A 19,910-nucleotide genomic window follows, 5' to 3' on the forward strand; every position below is an offset into this window, starting at 1 on the left:
TCAAAGATACTTAAAGTTGGAATAATAGGTGGATCATAAGTTGGTGAACATATTTTTATATCACAAATTGTATTGATTATTGCTTCAATAATTAAAAATTATAATTTTCACTGAAATTAACATGTATAATGATAATGAAAAAAAGTTAAAGACAATTTTTGAAACATTGATTTATACCTCCATAAGCCTTGTATTTAATTATGGTAAGATATCACATTTTATATACAAAAAAGTAGATATCTTAATCCTCTACAATGTAAATTATAACATTAAAGCTGAAATGATCATATTTAGTTTGACTTACGAGAAAAAAGAAAAAAAATATAAACCAATGATGTTGACATTAAAGTATAATTTTCAAATATTTTAAATTCCATTTGGATAGATTTTTGTAAAATATTTTTTGCTTTTACTTTTTTAAAAAAAATACATTTAATCTTGTTTGTATTTTTTAAAATAAATAACAGAAAAAACTTTTGAATTTAAAAAGTGATTTTTTAGAAACATTTTCCTAATAAAATTAACAACAATAATAGCAGAAAGTTTATCAAAAACCATAAATCTAATCCCAGCCATTGATGATTTTTTTTCTCTTTTGCAATAATTTTTTCTTTGTCTGTATTTGTTTTTCTCATTTAATATTTCTCTTGATTTCTTATCGATGTCGCCACCACCACCACCGACGCTGATTGTAGTGCAAATATCTATCTTCATTTTCATTTTTTTTGTTATTTTGTTTTAAAAAAAATTCTGATTGAATTTTTTTTTTTTAATTTCTCGAATTGCATTTTTATGAATCAAACTTAACTGTTTTTTTTTTTTTTTTCTTATATATAGCATAATTGTTATAAATTTTGTGAGCATTTAAGCATGTTTCGTGTTATGTATTATTATTAGATGATAACAATCTTTAATTATGTTATAATGAAAACATGATAATGTTAACATTAGCAAATAAATTGAAAAAAAAAATAAAAGCGAAATGGACATACTATAATACTAAGACCTTTTTAAAAGCTTGCAAAGAAGAAACCGATGTTGGCCGCACACTCATTTTGCAAGAGATGGATGGAATAATTTGATGACTATTTTTTTTTTAATGAAAGCTAGTTGTTAATATGATAAGAAACAATTTAAAATAGATGATATGATTGTAAAATAGAATTTGATTTGTGGGCAAAGTTTGTTCAAGATCATACTGGCATTTGATAAGATTTTATCAAGAAAACAATAATCGTGATAGAAGATATATGGACATAAAAAAACTAAAGTACGTAACACTTTTAATTAATTAATTAATTGTATAAATAATTGGAAGTGGTTCATTATATGTGTTTTATATATACAAGAAAACCCGAAATATCTCATATTTAAATATGACTCTCCGAAATTTCTAAATTTGATGGAAAAATATTTTAAGAATGTAGTTGCTATGGTTGAATATATATTTTTTGGTCAACTAAAGATGAAAGTAATGAACAATTTGTGAGTGCTGAAAATTTGATTTTAGACTCACCAATGGATGCCAGTGATAATTATGTAAATATTGAAAAAGAACCAAACATACAAAATAAAGATAAAAAAAATGAAAAGTGATGAGAAGAAAAGTAGACTTGATAGACTTCAATCATTCGTAGCAATTAATTAATTGTAATATAATCAATCACAACTTGTAAAAGAGAATGACATACCTAAATTGCAAGATTGTCTGAAAATACTGAAAGATATGCCTAAAATAGTACATTCGAGTGATGTTTATGATTTGGCATTACGAATACATTTCAATAAACAACAAAGTGAAGTATTTATCTATCTTATGGAAAATGAACGTGAAGTTGTTATGAGTTGGTTGACAAAATTTTATTTTAGAATCTGAAATACTTCAAATGAAATAATAATATATATGTGTATATATTTTGAATAATTTTGTTTTATTGACAATTCATTGAATGTGACTAGTTGTTTATTATTATTATTATTTTGTCAAATAAAATTTTGTTTGTAGATGTATCAACAACAATCTTTGTGGAACTATTTCTTTGTATTTATGTTTATTTAAATATTTGCTCATTGATTATTTATATATTGCACATGTGTGTGTGTTTTTTTTATTATAAATTTTTAATTGATTTTTTTTAATAGTCATTAGATATTGTGTAGTATTTATATCATATGTACAAGATAAATAAAAATTTTAACATTAGATCGGATGAAAATGAAGAAAAATATGATATTATTAATAAACATAGATAATCACTGTGTATTGTACTATTTGATATATTTCCATAAAGAAAAAAAAAGAGATATAACATCGTATTTTTTTTAACATGTTTGCATTGAAGAGATGAAACACGGACAATATGAACTTTTTTGATCAATTATGAATGAGAAAGCATGTATTTTACAAGTTAGCATATTACATAAATATGAGTTTGGATCTAAACCAACTCGAAATGACAATCTACATGAATATGTGGCTATTTCTTTTTGTAAATAGTTGAATATGCTTTGTCAGGGAGAGAGCTGGAAGAAATATTTCAAAATTCTAGAGAAATAATATCCATGCATAGTCATAGAGTTTTTTAAGTTTCTCGACGTTTAGGCATTGAAGTAATTAGACATATTTATAATAATTTCAAATATGCTCAAAAATATTTCAGAAATGATAGTCGTTATTGGACATATTTTCAAAATTGCATTGGGGGTAATAGATAAGACTCACATTGCGATTCATTTGTCTAGTGATAAGAAAACGCCATAAATCTGTTGATCGAAAGAGCATAATAACTATACATTTTTTTTTATATATGTGATCTTAATATGTGCTTTGTTTTTAGATTGGTCGGTTACGAAGGGTCATTCATGATACTAGATTTTTCTATGAAACTCTTCGTAATTTGAAATATAAATTTTCTTTTCCACCTAAGGGTACATAATATTTTTACTAACTATTTTTTTTTAATATTTTATTAAGTTTATTGTTTTTTTTAAAAAAAAAACAAAAACTTGTACAAAGCTATTTTATTTATATATATATTTTTTTGTAGGTAAGTATTATCTAGTTGATTTGAAATATTCTACATTTAATCCTTTTTTAGAACCATACCAAAATACTATATATTACTTTTAGAATTTAGGTTGGCTCTGGAACTTCAATCTCAAAATGAATGCATTAATTTTTATCACTCATGCAAATAATCATTAAAAGGGTTTTTGGAATTTGCAAAAAAGATATTTCAAAATATGCATTGTTTTGATCTTCAAGATCAATTTAATATTATATGGATTCGATTTGCTTTAAATAAGAATGAAATATGCTTGAGATGTTTGAAGATCTCGGGGAGATAATAGAGATTGGACGTAGCTAAAAAAACTTTGTGATGCTAAAAATTAGATGTGACAATTCGGATTAGTCGATTTTTTTTCGTGCCGCCCGGCTTAACCCGGCCCAATTCTGAAATGGGCCAGACAGACATGGTATGGTTTCAAACCGGACCTAAAAGGTTGAACCTGAGCACGGCACGATTTAAAACCGAGTCTACTTTTCTTTTTCTACAATATGTTGAAATATTAAATTAAATTTATTGATGATCCATATATTCATCCATATTAAATCAATTCAAACAGAAAACTTGTATGTATGCATTTAAAAACTACTGTCCGAATTTATGGTCTAATTTTGCAATTCTTGGCCAACATCAATATATTAGTTTTTTGTTGCTTTTTTAAATATATTCTGAAAAAGAAAAAACTTTTATTTCTATATGTTTAACCGGGTGTCCAATTGAACCAAGAACCTTCATAAAAAAAAAAAAAAAAAAAAAAAAGAGCACCTATTTTTAAATTAGAACCAATCACACCGGATAAAATTTAAAAATAATTCTACTCTACAAGTGTATCTAAGTTTAATTCATCACCAAAAAAAATAAAAATCTATTAAGATTTATCAACACATATCACTATTGCATCACCACAAAAATAAAAATCACTCCATAAATGCTAAAAATTACATGTCGAAACTATATAAAATAAAATAAAATCAAATACTTAGAAGATTATAGCAGTACGTCAGTCTCGCACCAATGAAAGTATATTACCAACTTTTTTTTTTATCGGATGCCCACAATATTGTATTTTTTGATTTATTTTTAATTTTCATTATACATAATAACAAACATCTACAAAAAGAATTATTGGATATTTAATTTGAAATACTGAAACAAATTTAAAATTCACTACTATATAAAAATAACTTCAACAATTAACAAATAATCATTAAATAAAAATTAAAAACCATCAACAACACACATAATTCTAGGACGTACGTGAAACTTGTTTAATCCATTCACAATCTTTTTGAGCCAAATAGTCATTAAAAATGACAATTTGAGCTTCATTCTCAACCTATGTAATTAGAAAAACACTTAGAAAAATTAATATCGGAACAACATAATATAAAATTTTCAAAAATTAAATAGTTGAGAATTGATGTGTGCAATTCAATAAAAAGGATAACAATCATTGCCAAATAAGAATTAAAATTCGTCAATAATCATACATTATTATGCAATATCATTTGATTTTATCATTGGGATATGTCATTTGTACCATGGCCTAAAACATCATCGATATAATTTTGAAATTCTTCAATAGCTTCCTCAATATCGAAAAAATATCAACAATATAAAAAAAGATTAATGAAAAATTATAACCCTGAAAAGCTTCAACATTCTCACTTTTAAGTAAGTTACAAAATCGGTCAATAATACAATCACTACAGCTAAATGTTGATTTGAAGCAACTGTTGATAAAGAAGACAATGCTTCCACCAATATTGAAGTATATCTAGGTCTTCGGTCCTATTAATCGTCTTTTCTTCTAAATAGACTTCCAACTCCGATTTTGCACTTCTAAATCAAATTTACTACTTGAATCGAACTCTTGCAACAAATAAGTAGTTAAATAAAATATACTATTTAAAAATAAAATAAAATTTAATTTCAATATATAATTTTTTCATACAAACTATTTTCATGATTAACTAGAAGTTAATAAAAAAGATGACACACCATAAATTATTTATATAATATACTTTTTAAAAGTTACCAAGTATGTTTACTTGTAAGATTTTACCTATGTTTTACTATTACAATTTTTTTTTTTCTAAAAACATCAAATCAAACATTTAATTTTTATTTATTTTATTATATTAAAATATAATTTTAGATTCAAAATATCACATCAATAAATATTTATATTATATCAAATAACTATTTCAATTCAAAATTTTACTATTCAAAGTAAAAATCAAAATCAAAATCAAAACTTCAAAAGTAAACACACAAAATTAATTATAGTACTCCCTCTGTCCCACTGACACTATTTCCATTTTTGTCTGTCTCATAACAATTGACACATTTCTATTTTTGGTAAAAATTATTACACCAAAACATATTTAACAAATATAAATCAACTTAATTAACTATATAACATACAACATCATAAATGACGTAGGACCACTCAAAACCCTTTTATTTCTATATCTCTCCTCAAAAAAATAAATATTTTATCTATATTTAAAATTACACATCTTTTATAAAATTAATTTATGTTAATTATAAATAAACAAAAATATTTTTTTATTTACTTGTATTATAGAAGATTTTATTCTCTACAAAATAATATACTTTAATTGCTATATAATTTTTAAATATTTAAATATATATTTTAATTTTTTTAATCATATATATTAAATTTACTTTAAAATTATAAATATTATTAATTATATAAAAATTAATATAATAATATTATAACTAATTATTATTAATTAATTAAATATTTTCACGTTAAGTACCCTGATCAAAGGTTAATTTCGGCTGGACGAGGGAGTATAAATCAACAATAACAAAATCAAACCTCAAATATCTACACCGAACGGGTCCCAATTGCCACGTGTCGAAATCCAAGATTTCTGAAAACGTAATATGGGCCCTGCAACAGTTCTACTTCTTCCTTCTTCCTCACGAGGATACCTCGTGAAACAAAAAAAATATATATACTGAAATTTCGTTTGGAATTCAAAAAAAATTGCAATCTGTATTTCAAAAAAAAAATTGAATTGAATCTTTTCGTTATGATATTCCTTTCTCTGCAAGTTTCTGTCACTAACCCACTATTTTGCTGTTTTTCGCATTTTTTTTATTTAATAATGGAATAATTCGGTGTTCTTCTTGAGTACCATGTTTGAACCGATTTTTCAATTAGTCGATTCGCTCGCATTCGTGGCTTCTCCTCAGATCCGAAAATTTCTCCAGTCTGTTTTTCGATTCGCCATTCTCCCATACTGAATGCCGTAGTTTCGTGTGTTTTGTTTTACCCATCGCGTTGATTGAAGGAATCGGATTGGCAGAGGGAGATTTTGGAGAATTTATAGTGTTGAGGTTGATTTTCTTCCTGCGAGTTTGTTACCATAGGTGAAGCGTTTCATGTTGCTATTGTTGTTGACGATTGTCGATTGAAATTGATTCTATTCTCTGGTTTTTGGCAATGTGGATTGAATAGATCTGATTTAGCCATCTTTGGAAAACTTTGTTGGTACTGAATCAGGGGTTTCAGGCCTGGTTGGTTCAGAATTTTAGGGTTTCTGATTTCGATTCGATTGGGGATTCGTTTTGCGCAATTGGATTGATTATTTTGCTACTAAGCTTTCTAGGGAAGGAAATTGCGATTTCAGGCCCGGTTGATCTACAATTTAGGGCTTCTGATTTCGATAAATCTAGCCTCCGTTGAAGAGATAACCATCTGGAATTTACAGTCCAAGGAATTTGATTTTCTGATCAATCTGAAGGGAGAGGACGATGCTAAAACCTCAATTGAATTGAATGGTGTGCTAAATTAGGGTTCTTCATGTTTTAGGATCATCAATTTTCCTTTGAATAGAAGCAGGTGGCCAAAACTTACATTTGTAATGGGCTGTGCCTGCTCAAAAGGGGTGAATGATGAGATCAAAGGCAAGAAGAAGGAGAAGGGATTGAGGAAATCTTCAAAACGACTGGTAGCTTCCTCCAGGGAGGATGATGTTACAGTGGAGGTCGACAATGGAGGCAGTGATGCAACCACCAGGCTAATATCAACAGAGCCTGTTGATACTGGCTCTACCTCAACTCCATGGGACGAGGGAAACAAGAAGCCGGCAATTTTTGAGAACGGCGCAGCGTTACAGATGCAAAGTCGGGCATCCGTGGAGCCTGTCCACCAGAAAATAGGACAGCCTCCGATCTGTAGGGTGTTTACTGTCCAGAATGGGGTGGATGGGACTCAAGTGGTCGCTGGATGGCCGGCGTGGCTAACATCTGTGGCCGGGGAAGCTATCAGAGGATGGATACCTCGAAAGGCAGAATCTTTCGAGAAATTGGATAAGGTTTACGATTCGTTGGTTTTTGTTTCATGTCTTTTGCTTAGAGATTTTGGCTTATGATGCTCTGTTACATATGATTAATTTTTCATAGTTGGATTTGTTATTTTTGTTGTTCTTGTTGTTTCTTTATAGTGCTGTTGGTTGAACTGTTCTTGTGTTTTCTTCCGCAGATCGGTCAAGGGACTTACAGCAGCGTATTCAGGGCTCGTGATCTAGAAGCTAGAAAGATCGTCGCCCTGAAAAAGGTGCGGTTTGTGAACATGGATCCAGAAAGCGTTCGTTTCATGGCCAGGGAAATCCTTATCCTACGAAGGCTAGATCACCCAAATGTTATGAAGCTCGAAGGCCTTGTTACTTCCCGAGTATCGGGCAATTTATACCTCGTATTTGAATACATGGAACATGATCTCTCGGGGCTTCTAGCCTCGCCCATAGTTAAATTCACAGAACCTCAGGTATGTCATTCGACACATTTATTTCAATGAAATTCAACTATTGAATCTAGAGCTGACAATGAGTCGTTTCGTGTCGGATTCGTGTATAGATGAATACTTTAAACGGGTGACCTTAACCCGATGCGTTTATTATCGTATTTGATTCGTGTTGATTCATTTATTATCGTATGGAGTTCGTTTTGATTCATATAGATAATTAAGTCGAAATTTTTAATTTAAATTTAATAATTTTTTGTCGTGGTGTCATATTTATTGGTTTTAGTGTGATGTGTATAATGAATTTGGTTGAATTATTCAAAATTGATCTTAATTTAAATTAATATGTGGGCTAATTATTAAATTAGATTTATTTTACATATATAATAAATATATTAATTAATATTGATATATTATAATAGGGTTATTGTGTCAGATTCGAGTTGAGAGGCTCAATCCTAATCTGACTCGTTTACCATCATTTTGAGTTCGTGTCAACCCGTATACATAATCGGATTGAAATTCTTGACTCAAACCTAATTATTTTGTGTCGGGTTCATGTCGAGTTGTCGTGTCGTATCAGTTTTAGTCGGTTCTAATTGAATCTACGAAGATCTCATTGTTGTTAGCTCGTTTGCAGATAAAGTGCTTCGTGCAACAGCTGTTCCGGGGACTTGAACACTGTCACAGTCAAGGAGTACTACATCGTGATATCAAGGGTTCAAATCTTCTGATCAACAAGAATGGGAATCTGAAGATTGGCGATTTTGGGCTGGCGACTTTTTTCCACACCAATCAAAAACAGCACCTGACTAGCCGCGTCGTGACATTGTGGTATCGACCTCCCGAGCTTTTGCTTGGGGCTACAGATTATGGAGAAGCTGTTGATTTGTGGAGTTCGGGTTGCATTCTTGCTGAATTGTTTGCAGGAAAACCAATCATGCCTGGAAGAACAGAGGTCTCTTTGCACCTGAATTTCAGATTTTCTTAGCAATTATAACATTTAGGTTTTCGACGTGAACTGATCAAAATTCTTTTATGTAGGTAGAGCAACTGCACAAGATCTTCAAGCTTTGCGGTTCGCCCTCAGAAGAGTACTGGAAAAAATCAAAGCTACCGCACGCAACGATCTTCAAACCACAACATCCATACAAGCGAACTGTGGCCGAGACATTCAAAAACTTTCCGCCAGAAGCGTTAAAGCTTCTGGAATCGCTGCTGGCATTTGAACCCGAGCGGAGAGGAACGACGACAGCTGCGCTACGTAGTGAGGTAAAACTAATATTTCTCTCAGGTTACACTTTCCGACATCTTTCGTAAACTGTGTCTAAATATGATGCATCGTAGAACAGTTCTTCACAACTAAACCGCTACCCTGTGATCCATCTTCTCTGCCGAAATACCCTCCGAGCAAAGAGTTTGACGCCAAAATGCGAGATGAAGCAAGGCGGTATGTTTATTTCTTTTGTGTTGTTTGAGAAAAAACAATGGAGCTGTTTTCGGGCTTGTTACAATGTCGTCTTGTTGTGATTCAGACGGAAACCAGCCGGCGGAGGAGGCGGGATCCAAAATTCAAGAAAAGCGCCGCAAGAATCCAAAGCAGTCCCTGCACCTGAAGCTAATGCTGAACTACAAGCTTCGATACAGGTATATATCTTTTCTAGCTTTAAACGAATCGAGTAGTTTGTGAGTTGAGCTTGATCTAAAAAATTATTTCTTTTATAAACAAGCCAAGCTCGAGCTCGTAAGTGATAATATATTTATATTATTATATATTAATATAATATATAATTTTTTAGATCATAATTTACATTTATTATTAAAATTTGAATATTTTATTACAAAAAATTATAAATAAAATTAAACATACTAAATTTATATATTAAAAAATATATAGAATATGTATAAAATTCAAGCCTTCGAGCTCGAGTTCGATCCTACGAGTCAAGTTCAAGCTTGAATTTGAGTCTGACGAGCAGAGTTCGAGCCACTATTTTAGTTCGAATTTTTAACGAGCCAAGCCTGTACTGTTAACAAATTTGAGTCGAGCTCAAATAGCCGATATTCGAGCTCGCTCGGCTCGTTTAACAGTTCTAATCTTTTCTTGAGGGGCGTAAGGTCGAGCTTCTCCTGCACCTGTTAACCCGGCCTTTTGTTGTATATAGAGATGGAAAGGACGACAGGCGAACCCCACGAGCAACAGCGATGTTTACAACACCCAAGAAGATAGTGGTTCCGGTTTCCCAATCGAACCTTCCGGAGCATCCTCACAAAGTGATCGGAATTCCTTGCTCGTTGCCGACGAAGGGCTTCACAGTTCTTACAGGGAGCTAAAGCAACAGAGATCCTTTAAGCCCCGAGCCGTAGCTGCTCACTTATCCAGATTCTCGAATTCAGTCGCAGCAGCTCATAGCAGTTCGCAGCTTGATTTTAGCAGAGACAGTAGCCTGAATCCGTTATACGATCGGGTGAATGAATCTAAGCCGTCCAACAGGTTCCCGGGGAAGCAAGATCCATCGCTCAACAATAATGGCCACATACCTAATCCTGAGGTAACAATTTCATGGCTTGATAATCATCGAATATTTTTTTTGAGTAGTTTTTGGACAATCGGGGAAACAATATTAGTCGAACATCTGTGTATGAATGCAGGTGTATGGCACACAAGAATCGCGAATACACTATTCGGGCCCTTTACTGCCTCCGGACGGGAGCGTGGAAGAGATGCTGAAGGAGCACGAAAAACAGATCCAAATAGCTGTTAGAAAAGCTCGGGAGAAGAGCAAGATGCGGAAAGGGCAGATCGACAATGGACAAACGGATTCACTCCTAGGCGGTTGATAAACATCGATTCTCTCTCGTGTCAGCACGAACGAGCTCATATGATGAATGTCGACCGTGGTGGCAGCCGGATTGTCGATCGACCCCCCCGGCCGGGTGAGTGTTTTTGAGGCTGAGGGAGGGATTTTTTTGGATGAGATTTTGTTGAGGCTGATATATATATATTGATGGATGATGTACATACAGCAGGATTTCGTAAAATGTAAATCCTTGTTTTTTTTTGTTCATTATATGAAGGTCAGGTCCAGATTGTTAATGTTTGTTCTATAAAATCGAAGTCGAAATTGAAATCCAAATAGAAATTAGGTCCTTTCTTATTAGAGTTCATGCATCGAATGCAATGAATTTTGTTCACTAAATGTTTTAATTTTTATGTGGTTTTTTCTAAAAAATACTATCACATATGTTTATTTGGCTTTTTTTATTTGAAATTAGAATATGATTGTTTTGTAAAAATATAAAAAGAATAAAAAATCTATTTTTATTAAGAATCATATTAAATGAATAGTACTTTCGTTGATAGCAGGGGAACTAGCTTTCAAATTCCGACAAAAGAAAAAAAAAATAGTCAAAAATAATGTGCTTAAAATTGAAAATTTTAATATAATTATATAAATTTTATTATTTTTTATTAAAAATATTAAATATTAAATATTAAAAAACAAATTAGTAAATTATATAATATTTTTTATTTTTTATACGAGAAAAAAGAACAAATTATTAAAAATTAATATTATATTGATTTATAGTAAAAGAAAAAGACAAAATTTATAGAAAAGTAATGACGTTTATTTAATATATTGAAATATGTAAAGATATTAATTATATTAGATAGATAGTATAATTATTAAATTATAAAATAATATTGTTTTATGAAACGGATAAAAATGAATTATAGTATCTTCTTGAGAGACGAAAATAGTATATTTTTGGGGGTTGGGGACCGGTGACCCCCAAACCCTCAAAACTAATGGGGACGTATAAGATGAAAGAAAATATAAAATAGAAATATAATTTTGTATTTAAAATAAAAAATAAATACACTAAGGGGTTGTTTGGTCCGTAGAATTTGGTGGGATTCCACGGGATTTAGATTTTAAAATTCTAATGAATTCATGTTTGGTTATAAAATTGACGATGAATTTTAAGTGTATGGGATTTTAAAATCCTGCAGAATTTTTCAATAACAGTGTACCCCATGTTACTTTAAAATCCTATGTCATTGCATTTTACATTTACTATTATACCATTCCATAAAAATAAAATCATATTTCTTTTTTTTTTTCTAATATTAAATGTTTAAATTATATTTTATTGGTTTTATAAAATATAATATTATATTTAAGCATAATACTACAAATTATATATTTATTTATAATTATTAATGTTATTTATATATTTAATTATTTTACTAATGATAATTTAAATAAATTAATAATTTAAAATATCAATTAATAATTTAAATTTATTTTTACTAGTGTATTAATTTTGTATTTTTAGTTTAAAGTGTTTTTTTATATTAAATATGAAAAAGAATGTCGATAGTATAAAAAATAATTAAATTGTCATATTTTTAAGTGTATAGGTTATATATTACAGTATATATTTTGTATGAATATATATATTATAATTTTTATTATTAATCGGAAATCGTATTAAATTTTTTTAAATTAGAATACACTAAATACAGTAAAAATAAAGTTTACGAAAAAAAATGTAAAGTTTAATTTATTACAATAAATAAAACTCGTGAAGGATAATTACGTCATTTAAAATATCAAAAATCAAAATTCTTGAACCAAACAGCTCCAATGATAGGATTTCAAATCCTAAATACAATAAATTCTATCACATATAAATTCTACTGCAAATCTCAATCCCATTAAAAAAGTGCTTAAACCAAACAACCCCTAATTAAAAATATTTCACAAATTTTCATACTATCATTATAAAACCACATAAAATTATAAAAACTAGACAAACTCATATCAGATTTATTGATCCAAAGAAAAACTTACCAAATAGTAGTATTTGATATCCACCAAGAAATTGGTTAGATTGCTTCATACCAAATCCATTCTTGCAATTTGTTGCCATGTCTTGATCATCATCATTCTTTCACATACCTTATTCACTACTCCTCACACAACAAAGGATTTCTTTCTTTCTCAAAAAAACTTAAAAGTGTTCTTCCTTTGCTATAGATAGAAATCAAGAAATGAGGTCTACACCATACAACCCTAAACTCCTCCTCATCTTTGTGACCATAGTTTCTTTCTTCCTCTTCATCATAAGATCAAATCTCCCCCCTTCCAACCCTACATTAATCCCTTTATCGCGCTCATCCTCGACGACACCAACTTGTAATAAAATCCCGACAAGTATATCCGAGGCGTTGATCTACTATTCGACGTCCACGATCACACCCCAACAAACCCTCAAAGAAATCGCGTTCACGGCAAGAATCTTGGACGACAAGTCCCCATGCAACTTCCTCGTATTCGGGTTGGGCCACGATAACCTCATGTGGCGCGCGCTCAACCATGGCGGGCGCACGGTCTTTTTAGAAGAGGATCGAGCGTGGATTGGCCAAGTCAAGAAAAGATTCCCGGGATTAGAAGCCCATCACGTTGTGTACGATACTAAAGTGAGCGAGGCTAATGAGTTGATGCAAGCGGGAAAAGGGCACGAATGCACGGCCATAATCGATTCAAGATACTCGATGTGCCAATTGGCCTTGAGGGGTCTCCCGGGATACATCTACGACACACAATGGGATGTGATCATGGTCGATGCCCCCACGGGGTACCACGAGGAGGCCCCCGGCCGTATGGCCGCCATCTACACGGCCGGAATGATGGCTAGGAACCGTGAAGATGGGGGTGCAAAAACTCATATATTTGTTCATGACATAAATAGAGATATTGAAGATAGATTTTCAAGAGAATTTCTTTGTGAAGGATACATGAGAAAACAAGTGGAAAGATTGAGACACTTTGTTGTGCCTAGCCACAAGAATGATTTGGACAAACCATTTTGTCCTTTGATGGGAAATTTGTAGAAACTTGTAATTTTTTGTTTGTACCAAGAATTCGAATCGATCTCTTGGATGGTAGTGTGGTGTTCCCATGTAAATATTTGCAATTTTTTTTTATTTATTTAAAAAATATTTTGTTTTTTTATTTTAAATTTTAGTTTAAAAGGCAATTGAATGTAATATCATTGAAGATAAAATTACATGTTTTTAGAGGTAGATAGCAAAGAAGCTGGAAAAGAAATCTTAAAAGGAAACATATAGCATTTGTGTGTATAATGTGAGAAACATAATATAGTTAAATTACAATGAAATATAAAGAGTAGCATTTTTATTTTTTGAGCCGCTAGCTACTCTTTAAAAGTGTGTACTGAGTAAACTCATGCTTCTAAATCTTGTTTGTCACGCATAATTCGTCTAATATAACTTATTTTACTTGTTTAATTTGCTGGCCAAATTAATAACATTTGATAACTAAAGTTTTAACAATAGAGACTCTTCAAATCTTTGGATTTGATTTAAATTTTATATTTGATAAAATTTCTTTTAAAAAACTATCAAAAAATGCAAAATTTGTTCAAATAATATGTTATAGATACCCAGGTTTGGATTTTGAGTTAACTAAGAATCATTAGACAATCAGTAACAAACATGAGTTAAGGTAGTATTAATCTATAATATCTCATGTAATCAACCATAAATGACAAAAAATAATTTGAAATTTTCAGCTGATTATAAAAAGAAGTAACACATATATATTATTTTGCTCAGTTAGATTTATTTTTTTATTTTTCATTTGAGTTGAAAGTGTTCCAAAAAGAAGAATAACACCATCCAAGAGGGGAAGTAAAACTAGTTCTTTCCAATTTTTAATGATCAATTAGATTGTAAAATAAATGTTGAAAATAACAAAATGATTAGAAAAAATAAATAAATTCTCCGTCTAAACTAATTATACCACAATGTTTGACCATAGAAACTAAAAAATAATAGTATTTTAATGTAAAATAGAGCAAGTAAAAAATAAAATGATGATATCATAAAAAAATTTATTAAATAGTTAATAATAAATAATAGGATAAAGTAGAAAAAGAGTGAAAATTTGATTTGTTAAATTTTAAATAATGAATTTGTCGATGAATAAAATTGTTTATTATAAATAAATTGTTAATAAATTTAGCCAAAAAAAAAAAGACAACATAAGTATCCGGAGAGAATATTATATTTGTCCATTTTAAACACTTACCAAACGACAATGCACATCTCCCATTGTCTACGCGGATCCGATCATGTGCTGATCACTTAACAATTTAATTATATTAATTTAATTTACTAATTATATATATTAATTTTAAATGATCATAACAATCACTTAACAATTTAATTATATTAATTTAATTTACTAATTATATATATTAATTTTAAATGATCAGAACAAGTGTTAGAAATTTTAATTTTAGCATCTGTTGTATACAAGTTGATTTTTCACCATCAATCTACACTTAAAACTATGGATCGAATTTACCAACTTGTCTTTTAAAATAATCTTGACAGTTAGATTATTCATAGTTCTTTTCCAACAAAATAGTAGGCGTTACAATAATAGATGTGATTTGATTAGTACGGGTAAACGGGTCGGGTTGACTTGAATCTGATCCATTTAATTAAATGGGTGATTTTTTTATTAATTGGGTCAACTTGAAACCTGTATAACATGTTTAAATCTAAAAATTTTAAAGTATATTTAAAATTACAATTTCTACTAACAAAATTTTCAAATGCATAACAGTACACAACACAATCCTTTATATATAAATAAATAAATAAATATTTAAAAAATGTGATTTGAAAACAATCGACAACAAATATTTAAACATACATGTATCGCAAAAACTCGAACCTTAATTTCCTGTTGTAGTTCGCCAGAATCAGTTCGACATGAAAAAACACTGCAAACACACACAGTAATGTTACAGCCGATGATGTAAGTAAGTATTAACCCCAACAATAAATAAAACAAATCAAATGTTCTAAATACCAAAGGTAGGGGGGGGGACACATTGCAGCAACCAAAATTTCGCTCGGCTCTGTCGATGGCATCAACAATGCAGTATCAGACCAGCTTGTCCTAACCATGGGGCCGGCATTTCAAAGAATTTTGGCCAAAATCGCACAGTTTCTACAGGTAGAAATCTTGATTGTAAGGACTGACCGAAAAAGGGGTTATATTCCTGTTTTAGCTCGCTTCATTCCCGTGCTATTAAATGGAGACATGCTGGGACTCATGCTCGGGCTTTCTTCCCTAAACGTGCCATTTAGCATAGCCAATTCTCTTAGCTGTTGCTTCTTGTAAGCATCCATGGACTCGTCCTGCGCCAAGAAACGGGAAAAGTTAAGTTTGATTTTGCATTGCCACTTTAAAATCAGACGATTCACAGTTGACAAAAAAGCATTCGCCGTATCTACAAATACAGAACAACGAGCAGCATATGCTATCGAAACTTTACCACTGGCTTTAGAAGGTTTTCAAGTACTGCCACAGCATGATCTATCCGTCCATCGATTATATCCTCTGGGAACTCGGCTTCCACCAATAAGTGTAGCAGCTCATTTAGGTGCTCGTATCCAGGTTTATCTTTTAGTTTATCTTCCTAAATATATAAAGGAACAACCATAAAAAAGAAAGTATTGAAAATGATCACCTCTCAATACCGCTAATGAAATTCACAGTGTACGGCAAAAATGATTCTCTTTGATTAATGTGTCTCTCTAAAACTTACTGTAACAGTGCCTAGCTCATTCATGTCAAATGAATATGTTATACAAAAAACACAGTACCTTGACTGAATCCTTAATGGAGCCTCGACCCCTAATATATATCCGGCATTCTGTCATTGCTTCAACTCTTTTTAGAGAGTTTCCACGTGGTCCTAAAATTCTGCCGACAAAGTTGTACTGCATAGATTCCAGGTCAGAAATGTGTTGCTTGAGTATGAATACCATAAATATAAACCCCTTTTTCTGCTGAAGATACCTTAACTTACATTTGGGTATTTTTCCACGGGAATATCTAGTCGAATTACCCTCTTCACAACTGGAGTGGCGGGTGTTCCTATGGCAGCGTGCCAGTTCAACGCAGAGGGCTGAAATGGATCCATTTTCTGAAGGAGCTTATCTTCCTGATGCAGTAACATTAAGTGTAAATTTCCTTCTGAAAAATTAACTCAAAACCCTTCCCACATTAAGGCCAAATTTTTGATACATGCAAGTGAGATTAAACTGTGTCGTATCATGCATGACTTACAATCAATTAGTTAGGGTGTCTATACTTCAATATAATATCGTTGTGCTTCATATTGGCACATGCACGCGCACACACACACACACACACATATATAATGATTCAAATCAAAATCCAGATGGGGTAAGTGCAACTATTTAAACCTAAGATTGAAAAAATAATAGTACTTTTTATCAATGGATGCCACAAATTTTCATCTTGCGGCTGCATGTGAGTGGAATGTACAAAAAACGAACTAAGATTGTGAAGAAAAACAAAAAAAAAACAGATGACTAAAACTTCTGAGACGGGGGAACTGAAGAAAGTCAGCCACCTTAAAGTTGACATGGAAAAAATCTCTATAAGTACATAAACGACATAAATAAAAAAAATGTAATCCAAGCAAAAATAAGAAATGTTCCTATTCTCAGATCTTCATTGTGCTCACGGGCCATGTAAAAGCGAATTATTTGTTAACAGCGTACACTGCAGTACCATGAAAATCATTGAATGACTGGTTCATTAAAAGATTAAGATCAAGTCTAACACGCAAGATGCGCTTTTCTTCAAAACCGGGAGGTCAAGATTTGCATACAAGACCTCTGGTTTGGTCTCGACCACCTCATACATATGTTTCAAATAACAAAAATGCATGATTTTACATCTAGTTATTACACAAAACTACTTTTCAGGGGCAAATAGATAAATGTCGGAGGAATTATAAACATCTATCCTTACTTACATCAGTTTGCATAACAGTCCATTCCATTGTGTTGATTCGCCCTCCATTCGGCTGTTCACTGAATGACCTGAAATGATAGTCATTACCTGCTCTTTCAAGTTCTGACACTTTATGGTAAAGTCCTGATGCTCTCACGATCTCTGCCAAAGTATAAAAGTTAGGTACTATATTGTACAAGAGAGCATAAAAATGATGTAAAATTACACATGCCAGTTATTTGCAACAAGTTGCAGTATGTGAAATATTCATTTACAAAACCGGAATATTTAACCTACAACTTAGTGTGCTTCAATGAGAATACAAGGGTTTCGACAGAAAATAAGATTACAGCCAGTCGAGACATGAAGAATCATTATAGTCAACGATTGGTGCAAAGAACACTAGTATAAATTAAAATTGAAAAAAAAAAGAGATGAAGGTTATGAAATAGTTATCACCCATCGAAGTGGCATTAATGCCAACAACCTTGACTCAGAAGTCTGCTACAAAGTGGTAGAATCTGAGCGAATGATCCGAGTTTTTGTCTCTCCTCAAATAGTTCTGCTAAATATCTGTCAGCAGCAAAGAAACCAAATCATACTATTGGAGAACCACCTTAATAAAAAAAAGTTACAATTAGAATTCGAAAATCCACGGGAACGCTTCACCTTTTACACATATGTCACAAGAAAGCATACGCCAACATTTATTATCGTTTTAACACGTCGGTATGAGGTTATTACAGTTTTAAATCCTTCATCTTTGATAAAGCAAAGGCTAAAGTGTTCTTAGTAAAATTGAATCCTATTGTTTATATACAACATATCTCAGCTCAACAAAACTCAATTCAGAATTTGCTTGGAACCTTCAACGATTACAAAAAAAAAAAAAAAAAAAAAAACCCGTAGCTTTACGAAGAAAATAAATGGCATGAACATGATTGCTCCCTTATAAAATTAATTCCTGAAGTTCCCAAATATCTCAGATTCATCTCAGCGTTAGTACAGTGAGCAAGAGGAAAGCTTCGGTGAAATATCTTAGCATTGAAGATTTTTCAGCAAATCAATTCCATCAAATCAGCATCAACAAAAGATTCAATTAACTAACCCAAGGGAAGCCAATCCAACTCAGAAAAGCCACCGACTGTGAGTTCAAACAGTCAGCGAGCAACTTCGATTCAAACTCAAAACACTCTTTGGACACCACAATACAAATCAAACTCCCGAACGCGCCAATTCATATCATACGACTGATAGCCAATAACTCGTATTTCATAGAACCAGAACAAATTGACAAGAAACAGAGGAATCAAACCAATCATTATGTAAAGTTCCGAGGCTTGCCTTTCACGATCCGTCAGAGAAGCAGACCTCCGGAGCGAGCCGTGAACTCCCGCAGGAGCATACTGGAAGTAATTACCGGGAGAGATTCTGGCCTCCATACACGCCAACACCACCACCACTGCACCTGCAACTGCAACTGCGAGCAAGCAAGCAGTTGGATTGCACGACAATCTGTAAGTCGGGTGCAGATAAAAATGAAGAAATTTGAAGGGTTAGTGGCGTGTGAGATGGAGGCGGAGGGCGAGGATGTGGGTGTGGTAGATGGGGAAGAGGAATATAGGGGGGAAGATTCCCCCTCGGGGGCCGGGTTGGACAGTGCCAGTGGTGAAGGTGAAGAAGGAACCCAAGGGACACAGAAAATGACTGCAAGCGAAGGGGTGAAAACTGAAACACGCCCACCAACGGAACGGAACGGAACAAAACGGAACCCACTTTCGCACGTGCTCAATTGAATATTATATACTTATATACTAGCCTGAAAAAAAAAAAACAAAAAAAAAATTCCCAAATTTTGGACTCTGTTTTTCCAAAAAATTTTTTTTTTTTTCACAAAATATTCTATCAAATATTATTTTTATATCAAATTCAAATTATTTTTTTTTCAAACTCATAGAAACACACCCTAAATAAATACATCTGATTAGGGTTGACAGGGGTGGCAAAGAAAAATAGAATCGAATCGTCAGACTGCTGAATCAAATTGAATCGAAATGAATTTTTTTATTAATCCAGTAAATTCAATTCGAATATAAATACTGTATATATGATATTTGTTTGGTTCTGTTCGTTTTGGTTTTTGATATTTTTTCGATTCGGTTAACTGAATCGAATATATTTATATAT

General features: G+C 31.7%; 3 protein-coding genes across 6 annotated transcripts; 2 read left to right on the top strand and 1 right to left on the bottom strand.

Annotated features, from left to right (window-relative positions):
• Positions 1 to 6,079: 6,079 nt before the first annotated feature.
• LOC127261261 (probable serine/threonine-protein kinase At1g09600) lies at positions 6,080 to 10,916 on the top strand. The gene is made up of 8 exons (XM_051289529.1): positions 6,080 to 7,420; positions 7,588 to 7,872; positions 8,489 to 8,806; positions 8,893 to 9,120; positions 9,201 to 9,298; positions 9,384 to 9,495; positions 10,014 to 10,400; positions 10,501 to 10,916. Exons 1-8 carry the CDS (start codon positions 6,968 to 6,970, stop codon positions 10,687 to 10,689), a joined length of 2,070 nt encoding a protein of 689 aa, XP_051145486.1. The 5' UTR covers positions 6,080 to 6,967; the 3' UTR covers positions 10,690 to 10,916.
• Positions 10,917 to 12,791: 1,875 nt separating this feature from the next.
• On the top strand, positions 12,792 to 13,916 carry LOC127261157 (glucuronoxylan 4-O-methyltransferase 1-like). Its single transcript, XM_051289380.1, has one exon. It carries the CDS (start codon positions 12,908 to 12,910, stop codon positions 13,748 to 13,750), a length of 843 nt encoding a protein of 280 aa, XP_051145337.1. The 5' UTR covers positions 12,792 to 12,907; the 3' UTR covers positions 13,751 to 13,916.
• Positions 13,917 to 15,605: 1,689 nt separating this feature from the next.
• LOC127261216 (KH domain-containing protein At1g09660/At1g09670) lies at positions 15,606 to 19,381 on the bottom strand. Of its 4 annotated transcripts, XR_007840872.1 has the most exons (9): positions 19,068 to 19,381; positions 18,211 to 18,296; positions 17,746 to 17,885; positions 16,768 to 16,902; positions 16,562 to 16,678; positions 16,231 to 16,374; positions 15,936 to 16,093; positions 15,762 to 15,810; positions 15,606 to 15,672 (listed from the first exon to the last, which is right to left on the bottom strand). XR_007840872.1 is itself a non-coding variant. In XM_051289461.1 (8 exons), exons 1-7 carry the CDS (start codon positions 19,163 to 19,165, stop codon positions 15,947 to 15,949), a joined length of 867 nt encoding a protein of 288 aa, XP_051145418.1. In that variant the 5' UTR covers positions 19,166 to 19,381; the 3' UTR covers positions 15,606 to 15,810; positions 15,936 to 15,946. The 4 variants fall into 4 exon arrangements, 2 of the variants coding, with proteins under 2 accessions (XP_051145418.1, XP_051145417.1); XR_007840871.1 differs by having other exon boundaries at positions 15,762 to 16,093; positions 19,068 to 19,380; XM_051289461.1 differs by having other exon boundaries at positions 15,606 to 15,810.
• Between the last annotated feature and the right edge of the window lie 529 nt (positions 19,382 to 19,910).

This window comes from Andrographis paniculata, unplaced genomic scaffold (genome assembly GCF_009805555.1).
Source record: "Andrographis paniculata isolate CXL003 unplaced genomic scaffold, ASM980555v1 Contig62END, whole genome shotgun sequence".
Taxonomy (NCBI): domain Eukaryota; kingdom Viridiplantae; phylum Streptophyta; class Magnoliopsida; order Lamiales; family Acanthaceae; genus Andrographis; species Andrographis paniculata.

Coding starts and splice junctions, on each gene's coding strand:
- LOC127261261 (XM_051289529.1), top strand. CDS start 6,968: ATGGGCTGTGCCTGCTCAAAAGGGGTGAATGATGAGATCAAAGGCAAG. Junction 7,421..7,587: donor CTTTCGAGAAATTGGATAAG/GTTTACGATTCG, acceptor TTTCTTCCGCAG/ATCGGTCAAGGGACTTACAG. Junction 9,121..9,200: donor CAGCTGCGCTACGTAGTGAG/GTAAAACTAATA, acceptor ATCGTAGAACAG/TTCTTCACAACTAAACCGCT.
- LOC127261157 (XM_051289380.1), top strand. CDS start 12,908: ATGAGGTCTACACCATACAACCCTAAACTCCTCCTCATCTTTGTGACC.
- LOC127261216 (XM_051289461.1), bottom strand. CDS start 19,165: ATGGAGGCCAGAATCTCTCCCGGTAATTACTTCCAGTATGCTCCTGCG. Junction 16,903..17,745: donor GGACTGTTATGCAAACTGAT/GTAAGTAAGGAT, acceptor TTACTGCATCAG/GAAGATAAGCTCCTTCAGAA. Junction 16,094..16,230: donor AAAACCTTCTAAAGCCAGTG/GTAAAGTTTCGA, acceptor TTCTTGGCGCAG/GACGAGTCCATGGATGCTTA.